This window comes from Catharus ustulatus, chromosome 2, assembly GCF_009819885.2.
Source record: "Catharus ustulatus isolate bCatUst1 chromosome 2, bCatUst1.pri.v2, whole genome shotgun sequence".
Classification (NCBI taxonomy): Eukaryota; Metazoa; Chordata; class Aves; order Passeriformes; family Turdidae; genus Catharus; species Catharus ustulatus.
Window position 1 is genome coordinate 104,313,683 of NC_046222.1, and position 26,508 is coordinate 104,340,190.

The 26,508-nt window shown below is 40.0% G+C and overlaps 1 protein-coding gene across 1 annotated transcript in view; it reads left to right on the forward strand.

Annotated features, from left to right (window-relative positions):
* The first annotated feature begins 3,721 nt into the window (after nt 1–3,721).
* The window catches only part of SHROOM2 (shroom family member 2), a 122,485-nt gene continuing 99,698 nt past the window's right edge, over nt 3,722–26,508 (forward strand). Inside the window, 1 exon segment of the mRNA XM_033051301.2 lies at nt 3,722–3,940. Within this exon segment, the coding sequence (XP_032907192.1) occupies nt 3,722–3,940 (219 nt within the window).

A 26,508-nucleotide genomic window follows, 5' to 3' on the forward strand; every position in this document is an offset into this window, starting at 1 on the left:
TGTAACTATGAGTCTCTACATCTCTCAAATCTCTCAGCTTCTGGGGAGAAAAAAAGCCCTCCTGACATTGCAGTGTCCAGCATAATGAATGGCCACAGGACTGAGAGTAAACCAGCCTATTCTAGAGCCATCTGGCAGGTATCCTGTGCAATTCACTGCAAGGTGCCATACCTTAAGGAAAAGATACGTTTTGTATAACCACAAAGGTGAAACAGGATGTGCCTTAGCATCATACTGTGCCTGTTCAAATAAAATCCTGCCATAAAGTAATTTATTCACAGTTTTTGTAATCTCAGTGACTAAATAGGGAACAGATATGCAATATGTGCAACAGAAAGAATGGGAACCATCTCTTAATATATGTCTGGTAGCTCCTTTTGCACAGCTGGAGAAGGCTTTTTGTGTATCAGGGTGAAGTATCTTTGATACATGTATCTTTGGCACACATTTTTACTCAAAGGGATCCCTTTCATACCTTTTTGGTAATAGCTACATCATTCTCAGTCCTCAGGATGAAAAAGTGGTCTGTTACTTTCACTGATATATTTATGGTACCTGATGTATCTTGCATTTCTACCTTCTACTGGTAACTTCTGTGTACTCAGAAAACATTTGACAACAGAGAAAGCTGAGGATTTGGTCACTGAGGCTTTTGTTGGACAAATACAGTTATCATTGGTTCTCTTATCACACAAATGAAAAGTAATATTTTAGAATCCATTCAATAAAGCCTTTGTTCTTTATGACTCTTTGAAACCTTATGAAGGCTGGCAGAAGCTACAGAAATTCAAGTAATAAAATTATCACAATATTTTAAGAAGAGCAAAAGTACAAGTCTCCAGCTGAGTTCTGAACAAGTTTCAGATTTCACAGAGAGGTAGGATAGAAAAGAAATTGAGAGAAACTTGAACAATATGAAAAAAAATAATAATTCCTTTATTGCTTTGGCTGTTCAAACTTATACATAGGAAGAACTTTACTTTGTGGTCTCTCAGTAACACTGATAACATCAAAAGATAAAAGGCAAAAAAAGGTGTCATTCAAGATAAGGAAGTCTGATTTCTGAACTGTCAGCCACAAACTGAGGATCTGCTTGACAACTGTGTCAGACTATCAGGTTCTAAGCAAGAATTAGTTAGAAACTTTCTTTACTGAGGTCTCTCTTAACCAAGAGTGTGAAAGCTTTCAGATATTCCTTCTTTAGGCAACTGCTTTCCCAAGAGCTACATGTCCACATCTTCCACTGATGCAATTACAGTAGCAGAGTTTGACAGTTTTCAATGGCTGCCTGTTCCTGGGTCTAGATTTTCCAATTTTAAAATCAGTGCTCAGATTCCTTCATCACGCTTCAACACTGAATTTTTAAGACCAATTCTAAAAGCCGGAACAGTAATGTAAATCTTACATTTCTATGGGCAAAAATGTTCACGATGAAGAATGAATGCCTGGCAGTTGAAAAAGCAGGGATATAAACAGAAAAGGCATTTTTGAAAGCAGTATTTGCTCTTCTCATTAGTGACGTGAACTATTTTATTTTATTTTCATTTCAATGTGCATACTTTGGGAGACACTAAAGTTTAAATCATTATTCTGGATCTTCCTGTCATTATCACACTTACAGAAAACAAATTGCCTACTGCAGCTCCTTAAAACTTCCACCTATGTGTTACTGAGTATACACTGCTGTGAAGACAACCTCATATGTGTCACACAGACATAACTGAAGACTTCGTCTCAGATTCTAAGAACTGGAGAAAGGACATGGAGAAAACTACTTGTATTTCTGCTTGTCTGTATCACAGAAAATAATTGCAGAAGAAATCTGACTGAGGATTTGCATGTCATTAGAGGTCTTAAATAACTTGATGCAATACCTAGGTTTGGTATAAGGTTTGTATTTTGCAGGATTCTAATAAAAGGATGTATAAGTTTTACTACCCCCTGCACTGTTCCTTCTGTCCCTTAATCACAAGGGAACAACATATATTTTTCTTGTTTCTAGATGTTCTCCAATCTGCTGCTGGGATTGATGACTTCAATCCTGAACCCAAAGTTTTCTTTAGGTATTGAAACATCCTGCAGCTAATCCTGGAAGTATCGTAGAAAAAAAAAAGAAAAAAAAGGTTTCGAGGCAGGAGAGTTTTATGAGAAATAAACCAGCTGAAACAGGAGTTAGAAGAACAGACTACATAATCAGAATGGCCCAATGGTCACTTTCAGAAAGCAAAATATGTGACCTGTTACATCAATATACAAAATCTTAAAACCCCACTGCATACACCAGGCACCTCCATGAGACAGTTCATCACATGAAAAGTACCTTGAGGTTCACTAGTCCTTCAGAAATGAAAATATATAGATATTTCCCTCTGTCTCAGATCAAGCAGTACTTTGCCTTCTTGGCAGTGAAATGCCAAGGAAGATTGTGTACTAGCACATTTGTACTCCAGGTCAAGTCTGGTCCTGATTTAAGACACTGAAACCTCCTATAAGTGATTCAGTTAAACTACGAGAAATAAGTAAAAATAAGTATTTCGCTCCCAGGTTCACCACTAACCCAGTGAAGGTATCAGGCAAACCCAAACCCTGCATTTATTTCCCATCCATAAGATTTGCCTTCAGATTAGCACTTCTAGTCCTGCCTCGTACTCTGCCATCAAACTTTTTTAAAAATCTGGGACTACAAATCTCTTCTCTATTGGATTTCTTAGCTGAAGGCTTCACCTGTGTTTCCCGCCGGGCCCGACCCGTCCGTTCCGTTGCGGGCCGAAGGGAGCGGGGGGCCGGGCCGGGCCGGGCCGGGCGCCGCTAGAGGGGCCGGGCGGGACAGCGCGGCCCGGCGCCCGAGGCCCCTCCCGCCCCACAGGTGGTGGAGACAGCGCGGGCCGGGAAAGCTCCTCCTTCCCTCGGCTCCCGCCGCGGCTGTCCCCTGACCTGCCCCCTGCATTGCCCAGCTTCCCCCGCCCCGAACACGGCTGCGAGACGGGAAGAGCCGGCAAGAGCCGGCCCCCTCTGCGCTCCCCACCCCGGCCCCCCGCCGCCTGGCACGGCGAAGGCGGGGCGTCCCAGCCCGGGGGACGGCCTCAGCCGCCGGCCGCCCTTTCACCCCACCCTCCACCTGCTCGCCGCTTTTGTTTGGGAACGGGGGTGGAGGGGAGGCGCGGCCGTCCCTGCGTGTGGTGGGGCGGGGGTGGCACGGGTACGGCCTCGGGCCCGGCCCCCGGGTGACTCGGGGCTCGCGGCCGTTCTCAGCACTGCCTTTGTCTGGCGGCCGGCCCGGAGCTGCTCCCCTCGCCCCCCTCCTTCTCGGCCGGGGGATCGCGCTGCGGGGCTGCCGCTCTCTGGGAGGGGCGAGGCGGCTGCCCCGTTGGTGAAACGCGGCTTTCGCCTTCTTTCCGAGGCGAAGGGGCGGCGGAGGTGCCTCTCCCCGCCGCGCTCCTCCCAGCATCCCGCGTTGCTCGGTGGCATTTGCCCCGCCGCCAAGTTGCCACAAGTTGGTGCCACCCCCCACCGCCGGGCTCCGGCCTGGGCGCGAGACAATACCGCGGGCTGCGGGGGAGGAGGAGGAGGGGGCGGGCGGAGCAGCCCTCTCTCGCCGCCGATGGGGCCGGGCCGGCCGGCGCTGCGGGGCGGGTAGGTGGCTCCGCGGGCGGCCGCCGGCTGGCGCGCACCGGGGAGCGGCCGGCAGAGGCGAGCCAGCCCCGGCGGCGACGAGCGCTCCATGGAGGACTTGGGGCTGCGGGGCGGGCGGGAGCGGCTGGCCGTCGGCGACCCTCGGCTCGGCGTCGGGCTGGTGGAACCGGGGCCCGTGACGGTGATGGTGGAGCAGCGAGCAACTGAGGGCTACAAGCTGGTGGAGGTGCAGCTGACCGGCGGGGCTCCCTGGGGCTTCACCCTGAGGGGCGGACGGGAGCACGGGGAGCCCCTCATCATCACCAAGGTGAGCGGCGCCGGGGCGGGGGGAGGTGGGTCCGGCCGGCTCCATTTTGCCGTGCCCGCGGCGGTGACAGCCCGGGGCGCGGGTACCGCGGGGCAGCGCGCCCAGCGCAGGTGCCGCCGGGCCGGGGGTGCTCCAGGGCCCCACGGCCGGCGCCAGCGCCCGGAGAGCGGTGCCGGAGGGTGCGGGGCTCGTCCCTGCACCGCTGGGGCAACAGGTTGCTGGGCGCAGGCAGCGTGGCGGCTCCGAGCCGCTTCTGGCCGCTCGAACGCCCCAGTGAGAGGCGCCGCCGTTGCGGGCGCTGGTAACCGGCTGGGGACCCGAAACCCTCTGCTGGGCTGTTCCCTCCCTCTTTCCCCTCCGGGCTCCTGGCGCAGGAGGGTATGGGCACTGAAACTCGCGGCTCCGAGGCTGAGTTTTCTCCGCTGCCGTTGCACTTGCAAATTCTAAGTAATTAGGGTAGCCTTTTGTTTGTCCCTTCTTTAAACAGAAAGGTCTAGTGACCAAATCCATGCATCAGAGACGGGGGAGGGCGACATGCTTGGTTATATGTGCACTTTGTAGTGGTTGACTTCTTTTTTTTCTCTTTTGGTGTTTTATTGTTTGGGGGTTTTTTTGGGGGGGGGCGGTGTTGTTTTGGTTTTGTTTTGGCCTTGTATACTCACAGCTTTAATCTCAATGTACTGGACACGAGTCAAAGAAATGCTTCACGTTTTGTAGAAAATTTTTTTCATCTGGATGTGTTTTGACTTAAGAGCCCCCATTCTCAGTAATTGTTGGTTTTTGCAGTTAAGACAGCTTTCATGTTGCACAGTGAAAGCACATTAAAATAGATCCATATGTTGTAGTGAAAGAAAAAATCACATTAGCAGAGCACATTTTGCTCAAGATCTGTCAGAAAGTTATATATATGCTTTTGACTACAAGCCCTCCAGACTCTGTCTGTCCCCTTTTAAAAATGCCAGTGTTAGAGGTCAGCAAGTTCTATTTTATCCTCAGCAGAAATCATACTGATCTTATTTTTCATTTGGTTTTGTTATGAGTTTTCTAGTTGGTTCCCCTCTCCCACCCTTGAAACAACTGTGTTATGAACTTTCCAAGTGAGGACTTTTCTAACCATCTGTTTCTAGATCACTTCCCTAGTGCTGTTTTTCAAGGAACAACAGTCAGTGTCAGATGTATAGGCTGAAAAATGACTGCAAGACTGTTGGCTGCTCACCAGTGACCTGAATTAGAGAATAGCAAACCTGTGAGCATTTGAAGAAAGGAGAAAAGAGCTATTTTACTATGTATGCAGCAGCTATTAAGTGCCAATTCAAATAATTCCACCTTTCTGGTAATGGCTAATAAGTGCTACATCTAAAGACTGATCAGTGATACTCATAATGTTACCTAGGTGTTAAGTAACAGGCTTAAGTATTTGTGGCATGAGGATGTGGCTGTGGTATGTGGAGAGAAGTGTCTGTGCCTGGGAACCTTTTTAACTGGGTCTGTTGCAAGGGAATAATTAAGTGGAACCACTTAAGTGGAAGAGCAATCTGGGTCCATCCGTACAGACCTAGGAATAAGAGAGAACCTGGATCCTAGGATTTAAATTTTGGAGTATATTTTTATTTGCTGTTGTTAGATACGGTCACATAGAACTAGTTTTGAAACCAGGGACTGAAACTTGTAGTGCCCAAGACTACAATTCTTCAGCTGCAAAATTTGCCATCTTGATTTGGTTTCCACCCATCATGATGTTTTGGTTTTTTACTGTACTGCTTCTAGTGGTGGGAATAATAATTTAATACAATACAATTTAATAATTATTTAAAACAATCCCTCCTTGCAGGAGATGTAAGGTTTGTCTCTTCTCAGCTGAAGAGAGCTCTGAACCTCAGTTACCCTGTTCCTGAGTGGGGATTAGGCTGCCGTGGATGAGGAGATGCCATTTCACCAGTGCTTCTCTCTGTGATGTGTCCTTCCTTCTCAGGTAGATTGATAGCTGGTCGGTGGGAGACCCAAGAAAACACAGTGGACTAATTCCTTCAGGACACCTGTGAAAAAACTTCTCTTTTTGTGGATTCAAACTGTGCTTAAGCATTAGCTGGCTATGAAGCTCTGTCTCACTCTAGTCCAGAGCATCTCTGGGGTAGTAAGGGTGGATGACGACAACTGCCAACTCCGAGAGGAATGTGACAAGGTGTGAATGGAGTCTCAGATAGCAGCTGCTTAAGGGGGATTTCTAAAATTCTGCCTGTCTCTGCTTTTACAGTCTCAAAAGCAAGATCAGCCTTTGAAGAAAGTTGCACCTTTATGTAAATGCTGGGAAGTTTGTGTTTGTAAATATTTCCCACTTTCATTAGCATATATGGCACAACTGCCAGAGAAGTAGCACCGAAAATACTGTAATTGAAAAATTCATGAGCAAGTATGAGGTGTTCATGTTTCAGCACTTTCTGTGTAATACACTTCTCATTTCTCTGGTTGTGTGGCTATTTCACTTGCTGATAGGAAGGGAAATTTTTATTACAGGTATTGTAGGGAGAGTAGACCAAATGCTGGCTACGAATATTATTTGGGAATTTTTTAGCTGGAAATTAAGTAAATTAAAGCAAGAGTGTCTTTTGATTCACCAAATTGCCAATAATCATAGAAAGGAAGGCTAAAGAGGAGAAAAGGTGTCCACCAAGAGTGCTCAGCTGCTGGAGTTTTGTAGCAGGGTTGCACTGGATGACCTTTAAAGGTCCCTTCCAACCCAAACGATTCCATGATTGATGCTGTGAGGGAAGTGCTTTGCCCCGGGAGAGGTCAGTGCACAGTCACACTACCGTGCCCAGCAGTGGGCCCAGCGCTTTCTGGGTGGGCAGGTTTCCCCATTTCAGGTAGCTTTTATTTCTTAACCTGAAACGAGACTTGGAGAAATAGTCCAGAAATAGAACCAGGTAGGCAGAGTATCAAGTTCACCTGCCAGGCGCAATTTTTTTTTTTCCCTTGCCCTTTTTATTATTGCTGCAATAAGTACAGAGGAAAATGGTGCATGATGCAGCTTGCTCGATCTTTAAACATAGCTGGTCGTCTGAAACTTCCCCACCCAAGTGCAAATGGTGTTGCTAGTCTTTAAGAAAAAAGTCTTTTAGCACTGTCACTGTGTTGCATACCATTATTTTTTAATGTCCCTTTAAAAAAATACTTTACATTTTTTCTGATCTCTGCATGTATGTGTGATAACATTCCAAAACAAATTGCCCAAAGGCGGCTTGTTCTTGCCCAATTTGATGTCTTGAAAGGAAGGACTTACTTTTTATAGCAACATGCATATTTCTACAAAAAGTGAAATGAGGACTTTAAGGATAATTATTAGAAGTCTCACGAGCCTCAGTTTGTATTTTCCTCTCTTATAAAGAAACAACATCTGAAGAGGGAGATATTATTTGAAATAGTTAAAATGAAAAGTCAAGAGTGCTCAAGTGTGAATCTCGGGAAAATCCATAGCTGCATTATCTTGATTACTTTTACTTTAAAAGTGCTCTTATCTGAGATGCCGAACTTGCAGTGTCAATCGTACTATTGATTGTGGGTGGTGGGTAGAAAGCCATTTCACTTCCTGTACTAACAATATCCTTAGGAACTCTGAAGTTGTTCTGCAGTCAGCTTTATCCATATTACATTAATAAATATGAGAACATTCTAGTTCATGCATTTCAAGAAAGATTGATGTGTCATTTAAATAAATTTCTTTTTAGTATCAGCTTTACAAGAGCCTACAGCTATACCTCCTCAAGCTATGATCTCATTGCAGTCTAATCAAGGCTGAGCTTGGCTGGTATTTCAGCAAGATTTCCAAGTGAAACCTGGACTGTTGCAAAAAGTTTTATTGTTGATTTAGTAGATAGAGTTCTTGTCTCCTGAATCAGTGCTGAATTCATGCCCCAGCTGGAGGTGCTGTCTTTTTTTAAAAGAGGGAGCATCAGAAAGACTCAGAACTTTTTTCTTTATTCCACTGCACTTTCCTAATATGCTCACTGTGGTTAGGTGTGAATTGTAATTTGTTTAACCTAGCAATCATTTAAATTGTATAAAGTAATGCTTCTCAATTAATTGTCTGCAAGACTTCTCCATGTGACTTGTATTAATTTGTTGTTTCAGTAGTAAGTGATTACTATTTTAGTTAGGTAATTCTTTATTCTTTGGCCTTAAACGTATAACTAAAAACAATAACTAGTATTGCCATACTGCAACAATATTTAGGGTGGGAAAAAAGTTTTATTGATGCTGTGTACAAATGAATTTTTTAAAAAGACATAATCAAACACAAATACCAGTTTCTTCCCTCAAGTTAGGTGTTTGAGGTGAACTGCATTGTTCGTAGACATTAATAATTCTTAAACTTGACTGTGAAGTTTGATGTCAGAAAAAACCAGCGTTTAGCAGTAATCCTGTGAAATTCCTGACTGCTTCAACTAAAATGCCGCCATTCATGTAAATACGTGATTTATAAGTTCTTGGGAGGCATTGTTCTGTGGCTGAGAAAGAATTATAATCTATGTCTCCATATCCCAACAAATTTCATTCACTTCCTCCAGTTCTACAAAGATAATACATAGAGGATTATTCATTCTGGTTTGTTTTCTATTCATTTTCTCTTGGTCATCTATCCCAGGTAGAATTACTGACCTATATGAGTCAGAATTTTAACAAGTATATTAGTGAACCATTTTGAAAGAATGTATCAGATCATGTTCTGTGTTTCTTTTGAAACAATTATTCAACTTCTAACCTTGCAAGAGGAGCTTATGGTCTGAGTTGGACCTTTTTGTGTTATTCAGTTTGATAGTTGAGAAATATTAGGAAATGTGTATACATTAGAATGAATGATTTAGGCTTGAAATAGTATCATATAGCTATTTATATTGTTTCCCCCTGCCAAATATGTTAAAAATTGGGCTTTTTCCAATGCTATAGAAACTGCTCTGAGTGGTGTGTTTTCCTTGGAGTCTGGTTGTTAGATCCCAGATTTCTATTATTGGGTGAGGGGAGTTGGCTTGCTTTGATGCGGGAAGATCTTACTGCTTTTCATTTGGTAAGCTAGTAGGTGAAGGGAATGCTCTCAATTTTAGTGCTTTAATGGCTGGTGAAAGACCTCTTTATTATGACTGTTAATTTACTGGCAGAATGGAGCCCACCACCCTCATATGTGGTGTAAATGATCTGGCTGCAAAAGTCTGAAGCTTGGGAGGTTGAGTTTGCAGGGTTGTGGGTCTGGTTTAATTGGTTTTTGTTTGTTTTTTTGTTTTGTTTTTGCAAGGTCTTTAACAATTGAAATGGCACCAGTTTTGGGAATTCCATTTAAAAGTTATGTTGGATATTGACATATGTGATGTAAAAACTGTAAGGAGTTACAAGGATGGTTTAAAGACTTGTGACTTGAGACTTCTGAAGTCAATTGAGTTAGGTACAGTAAATTCACGAATACAAGCCGCACTGAGTATAAGCCGCATCTCTGGATGTTGGCAAATATTTCGGTTTTTGTCCATAAATAAGCCGCACCGGAGTATAAGCCGCTCTGTCGTTCGCAGCGAGGACCCGCGTGCAACAAAGTTGCCAAATAGTAACAGAACGGCGGCAGGGCGGGGTTTACTGGCTGAGCCAAGGCTGTGCAGGCTCGGCCCGCTAGGGGCTGCTGATGGGGCCAGGTAGCCCAGCCCGGCGCTGCCGCTCGGCGGGGCCACTGGGGGCCAGCCGCCGCTGCCACTGGGCTCGGTCACCACGGCCCGGCGCTGCCCTGTGGTGGCAGGCAGGGACGGAGCCCCCCGCCGCCTCCCAGAGCCGCAGCAGGGGCGGCCCGGGTCCCCCCGCTCCTCCCCGGGCCGCAGCAATGGCGGCGCAGGTGCCCCGCCGCCTCCCAGAGCTGCGGCAGTGGTGGCGCGGGGCCCCCCCGTCTCTCCCCCGGGCTGTGGTAGAGGAGGGAAGGAGAGAGCTCTCCCTCCTCTCTCCCCGCCCCCCGTGCTGCCTGCAGGCAGCCAGGCTCCACCCGTGGCGCAACAGAGTAACAATTTGTAACAACCGCGAAATGCCGACTTTGCAGTAGCTCGACTCGGCACTCTGGCTGGCACTTCTGAGGTTGTAAATGTCAGAAAATTATTCACTTATTAGCCGCTCCTGAGTATTAGCCGCATTTCCGGTTTAGGAGCAAAATCTTAGTCAAATTGGTGCGGCTTGTATTCGTGAAATTACTGTACTTAGCAGTCACCAGTGTGAGAGTGAGGTTTAATGGTGTGTGCTTGCAGTACTGAAATTGCAGTCTTCCTTAGTGTGTTTCACACTACATTTCAGGAGAAAAATCTTCCAGACAACTCAGAGTGCTCTATTTAAAATCAGAACTAAGAAACTTCCTTATAACAAGCAAACTTCTAACTTTTGGATATACTGTTTGCTTCCAGCTTGTTGGTTTTTATCTCTTCTGCATTTCCCTCTTTCAACTACTTGGGCAAAAACTTACCAGATTTATAATGATTTTTTAGTTTTAAAGAAAACACAAAATCATTCATGTCTGTGGAGTCTGCCAGAGGAATTGGTGTGTTTTGTGGGAATAGGTTACTGCAATAGGAGTGACAGCTGGATTGACTGTTTGAATGTTTGGTCTGTTTAAAGGACAATTTAAACTTTTCTGGTTGTTAGCTCGTACATATGTTAATTCATACTTTTCAGTATGAATTTTGGAGGCTATTATAGACATTAGTGTGGAAGTAAGACCTACAAGACACCCTTAGTTTTTGCTTGCTGTTGTCAGAGGTTTGCCAGTAATGCAATTTATTATCTAGATATCCATTGTGTTTATGGTTTTGTTTGTTTCTTTTTTAAGAGGAAAACCAATGTGGATATGTGTGGTGTTTATGCATATGCTACACACACTTTACTCAGTTACTCAATAGGCTGTACTTATTTTTATCTGCAGACCTTGATTCATTGTATGTTCTCCTGCTTAATGAGTATTTGAAGAATGGGAATGTGGAAAAAATAAGGTAAATGGGAATTGAAACGTGGCTGTGAATAGATTAGAGGAAACAAGTGTTTGGTAGTAACAATGCCAGTATTTTATTGCATGTGAACTTCTTTCTTCTCAAGAAAAGCTGTTTGTATTTAGTCTTCCTATGCACTTGTAATTTATACATAGAATACCTAATATGTATATGGATCTGATTCTGTGGGTCAGTTTGTCATAGAAGTTTGAGACAGGTCATAGATACTAAGAAGATTTTTTACTTTTTTACTTGCTGTGCATTTAAGAGATACAGTGCATGAAGATTATCACAGGTAAAGTAAAAATTAATGCAGTTATACTGAGACTTCATGTAATCTATGAGGACTTGCTTTCAGCTGTCTATTTTGAACCTATTTGGTATTGATGCCTCTGTATAAAACTTAATGTAGTTCTGGACTTTTGGGTTTGGACTTGTTTTTTGTTTGGGGTTTTTTTTGGGGGTGTGTGCATTTGCTTACCTTAAATAAGAAAAGATCTCGGAAGCTTTCTAATTCCACATAACACGATATTTTCAGTTTCTTAAAGGTTATACAGGAGGTATGCCATACTCTCCTTATCCCCTCATACCCTCTCCAAGAATATTATAGCTACTCTGGGAGGAATTATTGGGAGTTGTAATTTTTGTACTACTTATATGGTCATATACAAGCAAGACAGAATGTAAGTTTATGAAATGGGTAACTGAATGTTTTGTGTTCAAATGCATTCAGTGACAGAATAGTCTACAGAGATTGAACTGAAATCAGTTTTCAAAAATCAACTTGTTGGACTTCTGAATGTGTTTGTACCCTCCATATATGTTTTCCAAGCAGCAGACTTCCCCTGGTGTTCATCTGGGTTTAAGATGAATGTTTAAAAGAAGGAGATAGTTTTGAAAATTGTTTTGTCCTATTTAAATTAGGATTTAAGTGCTCTGAGGATTTAAGTTCTGGAGGTGCCTGCCACTTGCTGTCAACTGTGTGAGGAGCTGAGGAAACTCCTGGTTCTTCCATGGGTACCTGTAGTAAGGTGAAATATTACTGAGCAAGATTGTCTCTATTTGCAGTGTGTGTGTGCCTATACCTAAAATATTTTTTTAAAATTATTTCTCTGATTGTTTCTGAGCATAGCTTTTCAGTTTGATTTATCAAACTGATCAGAGAGCGTTGTTACCTACCAAGGACAACAACATTTATGAACTTAGGAGAGAATTTCTTCCCCTCTCCATAAATTGATACAGTATTAGTGTTCAGACTCTGATTAATTCAGGGCATTTTTGGTAAGCACAGATCTCTTATTGCAGATAAGAGAATGACATCTGCCACAACAACTTTTTTGGGTTTTCTTAGTGGCCTTCATGTCATGTGTATCTGAAGGTCACTGTGGTGTGCTGGACTTCCCCAGGTAGAAAGAACTAACTTGCTGGTAAATGCTGCAAATGCAGCAAACTGCAGCTTTGGGAAACTGAATAGCTTTTGTCAGGTACACAATTCTTGGGTTGACTCTTAGAGTGGAAACAGATGGACTTGAGTGTTTGACGATAGAAAAGAGGTGGTTATTTCAAAGTTCTTCCAAGCCCTGATGAAATGCCAAAATCTACTGAAAGCTTTGAGCTGTTAAGTCAAAAGCTTGGTAGCATTGGCAGTGGGGGGAACGCCTCACATCCTGTCCCTGTGCTTCTCCTACCTCACCCCATACAGAAAGGAAGACTTCCCCTCTGCCACCAACCCTGCTTTCTCGCTGTTTAAATCTGTGCAGTTCTAAATTGTTAGATTCTTTGAAATGTTTAAATTCCTCTTGCTTAGAAACAACTCGTAACTGATATATGAGCTAGGAAATACATTGTCACATTTCTTAGATACAGATTTTCTGAAGAACTGTTCTCAGTAATGAAGATATTTTTTTTAAGATGTAGAGTGGCCTGTTTCTCAAGGTGGTACAAAAACGGTGGAAACAATCTGAAAACTGTCTGAAAGCTAAAAATGGGTAGCATAGTAGGGAAATCTACTTCAGTGCTTGAGAGGCTGTGTCCCATTGGATAGCTAGTAGCAATACAGGTTCATCCATTCCCGCAGTCATTTCTCTAGCGGAATGACCATTCAGAAGGAAAATGGATCACTATCGAGGGTGTTACTGTGTTACTGTGTAGGTGGCTTTATTGGATTTTTTTTTTCTTTGTTCCAGGCTCTTTGCCATTCTGTCATTCTGCCATTCTGTTCATTATGTTTCTAAGTTCTTGATCATTTCTGTACTCGCACTACAGAAAATACTGTAGACTTTTGCTGTGCATTTATGTAATCTACAACAGGGTGTTTAATGTTCTGATAATAGCAGAGAGGCATCTCTGACCAGTTTGGCAGAGAGTCTAAGAATGTTTTTGCTGATGTGTTAAGGTGAATTCAATGTGTTTTTGTGGAAACTGTGGTATAACCTACTGAAACTAAGTTATTTGGGTTTTTTTAATGATGAAAATGCTTAGAATGAACTTCATTCTAAGTTGTGCTTTGATTGTTTTTGTTAAATGCAAAAAGTATTAGTGAAACTTGCTTGAAAAAATACTTAGAGCCTTTTAAAATGGCCAAACTTTTTAATTTCAGAGTAACAAGCTCTTTGTCCTCCCCTTCTAGTATATTCTCACCGTAATGGACTTGCAGACTAGTCTGAATAGCTGAAGGAGGGAGGGATCTGCCAATGGGTAGCATGAAAGTACAGTAAATTTGTTTAGAAGTTATGCACAGGTACTTACTGCTATACTCAAAATTGCAGTTTCAGTGCTTTTCCTCTTCAGTAAAATATGTGCTTCTTCTCAAAAAACCTTCACAAAGCTACACAAACAGATTATTTTGGATTTTTTCTCTCTTGAGATAAAGCATACTTTGCTACACAGTTGCTTTGAAAGCTTCCACCATAAATGATGAAATAAAGCAGTGTCTCCCAGTTTCCCAAGTACATATAAACTAGTCAGTGTTCTTTAGGAAATAAGCTTCTGATTTGGTTCAGTGAATACTGTTTGGAGATAGCACTAGTTTATTTGGAGTTCTCTATTTTTCAGTAAAATATTCTAGTATTTTAGGATAGTATCATAGAAACATGATTTAATGACAAAGGAAGTGAAGTGCTTCCTACACAGTGTCAGTTAGTCATCTGTGTGTTAATTTTCTTAAACAAATTACATGCAAAAATGGGTTTGTGGGTGTTTGGCTGACTGATATCTGATGTAGTGAATTATACAACATCTAATGAGTATTTGGATTCCGGATAATCCAATAACAACAGTATTGCAAATTTTTTTTTCTCTATAAATACATATTTTGTTGACCCAGAAGAAAGCAGAACATTAGATTTCAGCAGAAATACTTGCAGTTGTCTCTGTGGTATGGTTTTTTGTTTGTTTGTTTGTTTGTTTTTTTAGTGGAATAGCAGAACATCCATTTCACAGCCATTCATTCAAGTCAAAGAAAGATGCAAACATACTGCATTGACATAGTGTTTTATTGGGTGTTTATATGTGGAAAGAATTTTAGGATAAGAGGAAAAACTTGAAGCTTCATGTGTCTGTTAAACATAATTATTGTTTTGAAAGTTAATTCAAGACTTAAGAGAACTGTATACTTTAAAAAAGCTTTTATAAAACAGTTTGTAATTTTTTTTCTTGCATGACTATTTTGGTCAAGTGCCTTTACTTCTAAATAGAAAGACTCCTGTAAAATTAAAGAACTGTGTCTTGTTCTGAGACTGGAAGATATGATATAAATACTGAATTCTCTTAAATACAACTCTCATGTTATAATGCTTCCCCTAAATTTCAAAAGATTGGAAGAACACAACTTTTAAGTTCCAAGGTAATTTTTTCCCCTTTTAAAATATGTATTCTTAGTATGTATAAGAACTTTTGTACTTTTTATTCTTTCCCCTTTATCCTGTTTCATAAAAGATAAAACAGAACAATTTGCTCCTCTGCTAATAGAATGGAAACTCCAGTGATATATTAGTAAAATAAGTTTTTTTCCTACTTTTTACCTTCTGGGAACTTGATGTTTTTTTCTGACTGCTGGGGAAGATTGCTATCACAAGCAGGGAGTAGGGCTGTGCCTTTTCTGACACCTTGGAGACCTGAGGAGTTTCTGTGATTACTCAGTCTCTTGTTAGGGAGGGGTGTAAGACAAGTCTTTTGTTGCTCAACTGAATTTCTTCTATCTGATTCAGGAAATCGTCATCTTAACAAATATTGTAGCTGTGACCTGTTGTGTCAAAGATGTCAGTGATTAGAATATGCAAGTGAAGATGCAGGTAGCTCTTTGGTGGTTGTTTGCTCCCTTGAAGGTGATAAAGGGTCTGGGTTGGCAAAGCTTCAACACAGAACCCTATCAGAAGAAAAACTGGAAATTTTCTGCATTGAAAAACTGGGAGATCTAGTAAATTAATGACCTCTTTTGCTGTGGGTTGCTTGTGTACCTCTATGGAATTGTCTGCTTTGCCTCTGGTGATGAATAGAACTAATACTGTTTCACAAAAGTCTTGTTTCCCATAAAACAGACCTGATGCAGAAGGGCTGAAATATTACAAAGATTTTATAGTCTTTCTGGTAAGACCCAGAACACAGATTTTTGAAACCCCTTGGGCTACGCAGAGTTGTGTCAAAAGGCTATAGCTATGAGATTCTGTACATTTTTCTTCACAGCAGGCACAAGCACAAAGTATTGTTTTATCTACAGTATTCATCGTAAGTAATGTAATGTACCAAAGTGTACAGTTAGATCTCTGTTTACAAAATTAAACCCATTACCTATCCAAAATGCACAGATGTTTTTGATGCTTCAGAGAAGTAGAAGAGATGAATGGAGTGAGGTGAATCAGCACCTGAGTACGAGGCAAAAAAAACCCAGTGTGGACTAACTATATAGTAGGTCAACCGGCCATTTGAAATATTTGTTGGTAATAAAACTTCACAAGGAAATACATTTTTGTAGCCAAAATGTGTCCTTGCTGATCACTTGAATATCCATCAATTTCTGATGATTATGACCCACTTACAGCTCTATAATAGAAAGATACTGTCAATTATGAAAATTGATGATTTCGTTAATTGTCAAAGGTGATAGCACATACAAGTTTCAGCACAATTAGGGAAATGTGGGCATGTTTTCTTCTAACTGCAGACAAAATAAAAAATTTAGTTTGTCTGCACGTTACTAGCAGTAATTGGAGGCTACTGTCTGTATTGTGTCAATTGGTACCATCACCCTGCATTTCAGCCTAAAGGTGTTGGGCTAGTGTAGGCTCCACCTTAAATCCAGTGCTGCAAACATCAAGTCTTTAGCAACCTGGTTTATTTTGCTGAAAGCTGACTGGGGAAATGTTGCATGAGCAATTTAATTATCTGATTAGAGGGAGTGGAGATGAGCAGCAGGGAGTGGCAACATCATGGTATACAGTCATATGCTCTGCAGTGACTTACAGGCTTTAGTCTAGCTGACTTCCAGTGAAAATTGAATCCAAGTATCAAAGTAATTTTGAAAATACTTATTTCCTGTTTTCTAATTTTTTAATTTTCATTAATGAGCAGACTGAATAGAAAATGAGTTTGCCTCTCTTCTGAGGAGAAAATGGGCATAACTATTATTAATATCAGAGTAAAAAGAAAACTATTTTACTTGTTTATATTTTTGGCTACCAAAAAATACTTGACATTTGACTATCTAAGAAGGCATGTTCACTGAATCGACACTAAATTAAGTCATGACAGGTTGTAGATTGCATCTCTTATAGAGACTGGACTTATTTGCCTAAAACCTTGGAATTTTCTGGTCCATTTGATTGATGCTGGCTGTGTTTTTTTATGGCCAAGTTTTCTTCTGAATTTGGAGAAATTTCTATGAAGATTTTTTTGGGCCTCTTGTTTTGATACTAAATAAAATCGGTTGTATACTTTTCAGTACCATGCTGCTAGTAATTACTGCTTTTAAAAAATGTTTTTAAACTTTGCACCAATTTTTTTTTTTTGTAATTTTTCTGATTTATTTAAATCTGTGAACTCTGGATGCCCTGTCCCTGAGTGTTCAAGGCTAGGTTGGGTGGGCCTTTGAGCAATGTGATCTAGTGAGAGGTGTTCCTGCTCATGGCCAGGGGTTTGGAACTAGATGGTCTTTAAGCTCTCTTCCAAACCATTCTATGATTTGTCCATGAAATTTAGCATTTGCATGTTATCCTATATGGTTGTTAGGAATATGGGCTAGGGTTGTGTATTACACACTTAATTACAGAAGTCTGGAATCATTTTAGAGTGATTTGGTCTTTACATTTTATATTCTTATAGTAGTTTTGGGGTAATTTTTGCTTATACTTACTATTTTTTTAAGAGGAGGCAAAAGAAAAGTGGCATCCTAGTGGTATCTATGTAATTTTATCAGCTGAACTGCATTTTTCAAACTAATTTTACTGTGGGAGTCAGCATTAGAAGGTGACTGGGATACCTTATGTGGTGGGTTTAGGTTTCTCCTTTGCCGAAGGAGATTGGATTCAGGAATTTGGTCTCCAGGTTCTGAAGGGGGTATGTTGTAATTTCCTCTTCTGGTCTTGGGCTCAGACTTTTCTGAATTTCCTTTAACCCATTTGAGAGTTACCTCTTCTTACCCAAAAGTCTTTTTCCCTTGTCATTCTCCACATGAGTGATTCAATTAAATAATCAATATTTTCTTTACTAGTTTCTTTTACTATGCTGTTTCTTTCCCTAGCTCCAAAGCTTGCTTTGCCTTTAAAGCCTGAAGTGTACAAATGTTTAGCATGAAGGATCTTCGCTCAGGACTTGCAGTTGAGGTTTCTAAAAGTGCCCAACTATTAAAGATCAAGAGACGTAAGGCATGACATTGGGATGCTCTCTGATTACTTCTTCCCCTGAAGCAGGGGTCACTAGAATGTTTCAAATGTAGTTGCCAGTTTTACTTCTTAACATAAAGATTTCTTTTCTTTATTTTATTTAATTTGTTTCTTGGAACTGGGTGAACCATTTCAGTAGAAATGTAAAAAAAAAAAATCACTGTTTGAGCCTTACATGTACAATGCAGAGTTTTTGCCTAACTAATTGAAGTATGGCAAAATCATCAACCACTGAAAGAAAATATGATCTCATAATGAAAGCATTGAACAACTTTGATTAGTGAAGTGGTTAATACCACCTGTGGTTAATTACTGAAGTGTATCTTGGAGTAAGATGAGGACACAAGATGATTTTTGTAAAACCATGGCTTTTAGATAGTAATCTACTTAATAAAGTAGGTACTACTTTATTAGAAAGGTGTAATATGTAAATAAGAGCAACAAAAAGATGTCTGTACATTCTGCACCATAAATTTAAATACAAACGAACAGGAACTCAAGAGCTTGCAGGAAGAGCAGAGATTTTTATGTTTTTGTAGTCATATTTTAAGTTAATCAGTCTGTTTTGTTGGTTTTTTTTTTAATTCAAAGCCAGAGTACACATAACAAACTGTGACCTGAAAAAGTATCCTGTGAATTTTGGTACGCAAGACGGTACATTGTTTTTTCGCTATCTCTGGGAGTCATGCAGCTAAAACATCCAGCTTTAGTTTTGAAGATGAGTGCATAGCAGGGTTAGGCGCTGTTTTGTAGTGTTTGATGATAGTTGTCCAGGTGCTGATTAAATTTTGGTAAAGCTCTAGAAAAATGTATCTCCTTTCTGAGATATTCTGAGAATTAGTTCCCTTTCTGATTAGGCTGTGAGTTGAGGCAGAAGGCTCATGACGTAGTAGTTAGGAATTTAAACAGCAGAGCAAGCTTTAATGTACAGTGTCAGAAAAGGAATTTTCCATTCTTGAGTACGTATTATGCAAAGATTGCAGCTTTGGAAGGAAAACAGGAACACCTTATGACCTCCAGCATATTGAGGGGTTTGGTTTTGAGGTTTTTTCTTTTTCAAAAATGACAGTTCAAAGGCATTTTGTTCTTATCTGATTTATGTTCACAGATCCATTTCCTGAACTGACCAAAAATCTGATGATAGATGCCAGTTTCTTGAAAGGTTTCAAAGTTATATATTAAAATTAAATCTTGAAGTTCATAACCTTTGCTTACTGAATGCTGGAACTCGTTCTCAAAGGAATGGGAAAAAACCCAAGCCTGTAAGCTGTTACCTAAGTTATTGCACCTCAGTAATGCAGTGCAGGTTGTGCACATGAGATGGGACTTCCTCCCAAGACAAGAAGAGACCAAGGTTTTTAATGTGAGGTTGAGGATGGAGTGGCAATAAAAGAAGGGATTGTGCAGGATCTTGAGTGTTACAGCCAAGGTTGCAGTCACCATAGATTGGCATGTTTTTTAATCCTGACGGTGACAACTGACACAAGCTTCCAGTTTACTTAGAAGTATGTTGAAAATCTAGTATGGTGCTGGAGAACAGCCAAGTTACTTAAAAACTGATAAAATATATTTTACTCAAAGAAATTGAAACACAGACCGTAATTGAATGGATTTTTAGTCTTAAACTTGAAGACTTGGCCGTGTTTGAAATAATAATAATAATAGTTTCTAACCTTTCAGTGGTATGTCTTGGAATTTTTTTCTTATGTTTTCTCTTGCTTGGTGGCTTGTTGTTTTTTCTGTGGGTTTTTTTGGAGATATATTTGCTCAGTGCAGAAGAAGTTATTGGCTCAGTGTCAGTGTACTTGGAAGAAAGCAAATCAGAAATAAAGCTGGATTGTGAATTGATGGACTCTTTTAGTATCTTGTCCATTCACAGTTTCTGAAGAAACAGAAAACTACATTGGGATTCAAACCCAAAAAGCCTGAGTCGCATGGTGACAGAGTAAATTCTAGTAAATCATAGGATCTGTAATCTATCAACTTGTTAATTAGTCATGGGGCAACTGAACAATGAAAGTTTTGACTGATACCATTCAGGTTAAGTACAGGAAAAAAATGGGGTTTGTTTTGTATTGCATTGTGTTTGCAGGATACTCAAATGAAAATATGCGGCTTTGTTGATAGTTAAACACAGCTTTGAATCCCTGTTTTTCATGATCATAAGATTGTTTATATAAGATATGAGATCAAGTCCTACTCTGAAATAGTACAGTATTTTCATTTATCAGTTAAACTCCAGATGACTTTTGAGATTATAATGGATAGTGTTGAAATTTCTTCAGTCATTCTTTATAGTTTATCCCTGTTTTCTTTCTTTTTTAAAGGACTTACCTAAGCTTCAGTAGCTCTGGAAAAAAATTACTGAGATTACTCAGATGCAAGTTATTAATTAAAGTATTATACTTAATGTCATATCTCTGTGGTTTTGAATACTGTATTATTTCCTGCTCTTCTTAGTCTTATGTTGAGTGTCATAGTAGTGTTTGGAGGTAAAGCTTTCTTTCTCTGTGGTGTAGAAAAATTCTTAAAACTATCAATTCTCTTCATAAGGAGATAAACACCTTAGCAGTTAAAAAAACCTCCTTAAAATCTTTAGAGTTGAAACCAAAATTGCATTTACTTTTTAGTTTGGATTCCCTACTTTTCTTATTGCTGTACAGTATTTTTAATTCCTTCTCAAAGAGTTTGATGCAGTGTGTCTGATGGTATGTAAATGTATCTGAATCAAAACCTGTTTTAAATGAAAACAAAAGACTGAACAACCTGTTCTAGTGGAAGGTTTCTAAGCCCATAGCAGGGGGGAGGAACTAGCCCTTCCAACCCAAACTGTTCTATGATTCTGTGATGTGCTGGGCACTAGGTAGGAAATGCTTAAAAGTTCTGCAGTGCTAAGGGTATAAAAAACCTCAGTGACTATTTCTTCCAAGGTACTCCCGTTGCTTGGGCTTGCTTTTGGGTGGAGACCTGAGGGTGTGCAGCAACACTGGAGGTAATTATACAAGATGACAATAGCAGCAACTTGTGGTTATCTCTGTGGCTGTATCAGTGTTGTGCTCATAATTCTCACAAGGAAAACTTCCTACGGGAGGCTGCGTCACACTCGTGTACGGCTGTTCTGTTGTAACCTGGCTGGAGCCAGCTTGTGACTCCTTGAGTGTGGGATTTGTATCAGGGCATGGTTTCTGGTTGCTTCGTAGTTTCAGAGGGAAAGATTTGCGGGAAATAAATGTGGCTAATACATTTGCAAATGTGATGAGCTCTTAACATGCAGGTCATGAACAATAATGATGTATTGACCACCCACTGATGAGGAAAACATCTTGGTTTTGCCAATCAAAGATTTCCATTAAGGGCTTATTTTTTCCTGATTTGTGGCAGTCTCTGTAATGTTTGTTGCAGAAACATCTCTGTATCTTCTCAGTTTCTAATTTGTTCTGCATTTAGAATTTCATACATTTAGAGACAACCAGTGTTCTTAGGTTTAAAAGAACATGCTCTGGTGGTTCACAGAGGGGAAAAGTAGTTATGGAGTACTTCTGGAAAAGTTAGGAGACCAGTAATTTCAGCTGAAGATATGTTGCCTTGGAAGATTTCTGTTCATTTTATTTAGGTGTGCATTTATGGATTCACTGCAAGTAAGGAGAAAATTTGTGAAGTATTTTTGTTTAGTCATAAGTTCATGTACCTTTGTTTTGCCACAACTTGGCCTTGCTATTCTGAGATTTTGCAAACCTGACTATTTCTCAGCTTTGTTTAGGGATTGGAGTTGCAATTTCCTCATGAAGCTTTAAAATTCTCAGCTGAAATTCTTGTATTTCATAAATGGTAACTGGTAGAGTCTGTTTGTGATGAGCCTTTGTCAGTATGTGTTGACAAAATTGTGATTTGTCCACTGTCCAGTCCAAACCAGAGAGCCTGAGAAGTTAGCAGTGCTTTTCAGTCAGTAATATTTGCCTTTTGTTTTTAACAAATAAATAGCAATACAGATTTGTATCAATTAATCGCATTTTTCAAAGGCTTCTGTTTGGCTTTGGGTTGTAAGTACACTCAAAATAATTTTGATATTTTATACTCTTAGTGTTCCACATACAATGTTACCATGAATATCGTGGGCTAATTGGTACCACACAGTTTAAGGATTTTTATATATTGCCTTTATTTATTTTCCTTCATCAGTCAATGTTTGTTTTTGTCTTCAGAGTTAAACCTCTGTTGTTTTTGTACTCCTTCATTTGAGATTGCCATCCTATGAATATCTGTTCTACAGATTCAGTCTTCCGGTACTGTTTTTCCAAACCTGTTTAGTCCTGAAAACAACATCTGCTGCTCTTGACTATCACAATGTTGCTTAGAGACATCATGACCTTATACCTCTTTCTTAAAATGCCTTACCTGTAATTGTAGATAGTATCCTCTACTTATAAATCAAAGAAGAAATTATTTTGTTCTTCTTGACTTACTAACATGCATTTTGTCGTAGCTGTTGTACAGCTAGCTTAATGTACTCTGTTACAGATGGATTTCCTCCATCTCCGTGCTTAGCATCATGAGACAGGGATATTGTCTGGGTGGGCATGGCTGCTGTATCTAGGAACATGTGGACAGCTGTACTGAGTAGGGACAAAGTCTACTGGACGTAGTTTCCTGTTTGTGGAAGTAGCTGAGGAATAGTTCTGATAATAATAACAAAGGAATAGTGCTAAGAAGCAGAAGAATACAATTTTTAAATTCTTTCCCTTTCTTTCACTTTTGATACAGTTTTTTAGTAGAAAGGTAAGGAGGTCTGAATTATTTGTGTTTTAAGTTAATCAGCAAATTCATGGCGGATTTTATTTTTTTTTTAAACTCCCTGTATTTTTGAACTTTTTCCTTCCTCAGTCTCTACTAGTGACATTTCCTACCTGCTTTTAGGAACATGGTGTGATTTTACACAGCTGTAACTGGTTTTTTTTAATAATTCTGAGAAATAACTGACCCTTTTGATTTTGTGGATTCAAAATAGTGTGCTGCAGTCTATTATATAATAATTCTTCTTGCTGCATCTTTTCTAAGCTCAAGTCTGTCCTTATTAAATTCTCTTCATGAAGATTTTGGGTCAGTATCTCTGATTAGCCTGTTCTGCACTCTTACATTCTAAATTCTGCCGGATTTTAGTTTGGGTGGCATTACATGAAACTTTCAGTTTACAATAACATAGGGAGTTGAATGATACAGGACCATCATGTGAGTGAAAAAGAGCAAGCTATTTCCTTTCTGGTCATTCCAGATGTTTTATTTACTTGTTTGGTGGTGACCACTGAACTGCTATTCTCAGAGCACATGATGCAAGTGATGATCTCTGGCATGCCCAGAGCTTGCCTTGGGTCGTGTCTGTTGTGTGTGGGTGTGTGGAGTTTTGTGTGTCTGTTCCCTTATTTACAGTGACTTTAATCAGTTCAGTCTTCATTGCATGGCTCTTTGCAGCCAGTGCAGCTTTGACTAGCCAAGTAGTCTTACATCACTGACAAACTTTGTTCATCCTTTTAGATCAATTTAAAAAAAAAAAAAAAAAAACCCCTCTAAAATTAAAAGCAGCATTAACAAAACCCAGAACCAAAACTCCTGGAACCAGAAATACTCAACAGCACAGTCATAGTGTAGATGCCAATGAGATGCTTTTGGTGTCCTTTCAGGACTGTGAAACTGGCCATTTTATTTCTGTCACTTGTTTTCTCCTGACTAGGCTTTTAGAGAGGAATTATTTTTAATCTCATGACAACATAGTTTCTTGTAAAAGTTTTGGTAAGAAACACCATCAAAAAAGTAAGAGACCTTCTCTGGGGAGAAAAAAGTACAGTGTGTTGTTCAGATATTTCTTTCTGTTGAGTTGCATCAACTACAAGACAGAAGCCTGCAGAAATCACCCTCTGCTGTTGCTTCCTGTGTTTTACTAATGCCACATCTGCAGTGTGTAAGTTGGTAGGAACTAGTAGTCGTGGGCATGCCTTCATTTTCTCCACACTTTTGTGGGGCTACTGTAGCCATTAATATATTGCCTTCATTTGGTGAGGTAGCAAGGTTGTTTTAAATGAGGGGTCATACTCTGCAGTAGGAGTTCCTTTAAAACATAGCCTGGTCTTGATTTTTTGAAGACTGTGGTGGGATTTTTTTCCTCCCTTGTGCTGTTGCATCAGTTTGTGACTGTTCTACTGACTCTCCAATTTGTAAGAAATTACTCTGTTATTTGGGAATTTCTGGGTTTGTCTCTGAAACTTTTTTCTTTAAAATTGCTCCACTTAACTGTTAGTGGCAATGCAGCATCTTGCTGAGTGTTTATTGCACATAAATTGTTATTCAGGATCTGCAGAGATTTTTAATGCAAATCTAAATTATTTATTTTGACTTCTCAGATCAAATACTGAGGCTCCTCTCTTGATCTCCAAAATTTTCTAGTTCAGCGCTTGATGTGTGTTAGAATAGCAGCATTGTGACTTTAAGGGAGCAGGAAAGACTGTGTACAAAATGAAGTTGCATGATCCTGATGATTTTAGAGAATGACCTGAAATAAAACCTGTCTTGCAGTGTGAGTGGTGGGTTTGTGCTCACAGATGCCTGGCCAAAAGCAGATTTTACAAGCAGTTGTATTTTCATTCTGTAAGTGCTCCTATACCTTGTTTATAAGACATAAACCTAATCCATTTTATGATCAGGGATATTTATCAGCAAAATTTGAGTATGCTTTACTTCAGGGTTTGAGGCTTTTGAGTGTGTAGTCTCATGGAATAACAGACCATAGCCTGGCTGATTTTTTTTTTTTTAATAAATTATCAAGTATTCTTTATTGCTTCATTGAATAATTGACCTTGGCTTTCTAGGAGGAAGCTGTTTCTCAGTAAGATGTATTTGTTAGACTTCTGTCCAACCAGTCCTGGATTTGTTGGACAGTTCTGTCCTAAAAGATTTTTAAATCCTATTCTGATTCTGAGGCTTGACATTCAATAATCGCTGGGCCCAAATCCACTGGCATGTACTGATAATGCTTCCTGTGTTTCTTCGGTATGTTCATTTTCTGTCTGTGTTGTAGAATTGCCTGGTTATATTTGGGGTTTTTTCATTTCTCTGAGTGCTTGGACAACATAATTCACTTATCTGGCATTGACTGGGTAGGAACATCATTTGGTTTTCTCATGCGAAGGAAGCAGCCCGTCTTTTGTTCAGCGTTAAAGCCAGAGTTACAATGTTGCTTTCCTTATTTACAGGAGAGTTCTGAGCTGTGAGTGAGTTTCTGAAATGACAAATCTTTGCACAATTATGCTTTTTTTTCAAGGCAAGTTCTGGCAAAATACATATTATTGGAAAATAAGGACATGCGAGGTTATGCTGTGAGCTAGGTATTATCTGGGGACCTGAATCGTGTTTCAGGATTTGTTAAAAAACCCCACTTCTTTCTTTGATTCTCATTTTGGCAAAAGAAACTTCACTGTAAGATTCAGGCATTCTTTGTAATCTCCTCCTTTTGTTATTTTGTCACACCCTTATTCACTTACTGAACTCAGCTGTGCTTAGGAGAAAACATCACTGCTCCCAACCTACTGTGTGGGCTGGCTGGTTGGAGAATACTGCAGGCTGGCATCTTAGCTGAGCTGTGGGCTTGATTTACTGTAAATAGGCTAATTAGCCATGAGGTGCTATACTGCTGTGTTTGTGTGCAGGAAAGCTACATATAGGTAACACTGAGTTGCTTACAGCTTTGTTTCTGTCCATTGATTTGTTGTAGTTAGATATAAGGAGGTAATAGTTGTGAAACAAAACTTGAAATAAAATGCAGAAAAATAGGTAGGACAACTATTCTGTGAACTGCTCAGCTTATGCTCAGCGTTTCTGGATTTTTAAAAATATCATACTAGCTTAGATTTTTGTGTTTTGCTATTAAATAACTGATAACTGATTTTTTTCTGGAGAGTCTTAATAAAGACTAATTGATGGAAGATCTGGGCTTTTTAATCCTTTCATGCAGAGAGACTTAAACTAAATATTCTGGTACTTTTGAAGAAAGAATAGAGCAGCGGTTTGTTACTACTGTGATTGAGGTAAATTGGACTGTCTTAAGGGTGTCATTATAAACCTGCTATCTTTTGGTATTTGATTTTTCTGTCTTTCAAATAGGGGGAAATAAAAAACTTTTCAGGAATTTTTGAGTTGCAGGACCTCTCTTCTGTAACTGAGACAAGCACTAGTAATCTCTTATTAGCAACATTTGCATATCAGTCTGTTCATTAAAAGACAGAAATTCACTCTCCAGCCTTATCATTTACTGTTTTGTACCATATGTAGCCAATTTTTAAAAAAGGTAAGAAAATATTGTTTGCTTTTTTTTTTCTATATAAATAAATGGAAGTGAGCATAGTAGCAGCCAAAGGAAACATTCCTCTGTGATTGCAGCAAGGTTTGTCCAAAATAATAGGGTTTGTATTTTGTAAATGTTTGGTTTGCCTCTGATGTTTAACATTTTAGGCTCTTTAATGTATGTGGGTGCATACCAGGCTAAGTGTAAAATTTCAAAACCCATTGGTGGAAGTCTTGTAAGACGGGACCACCTGCTGTGTGTGCTCGGCTGTTTCAATTGCTCTGTTATGCAATTTCTTCTGTTGCAAGTTGAAGATGGAGGAGGCCACTCGGTTAAAGTATTACTTGGCCTTAAGTGTTT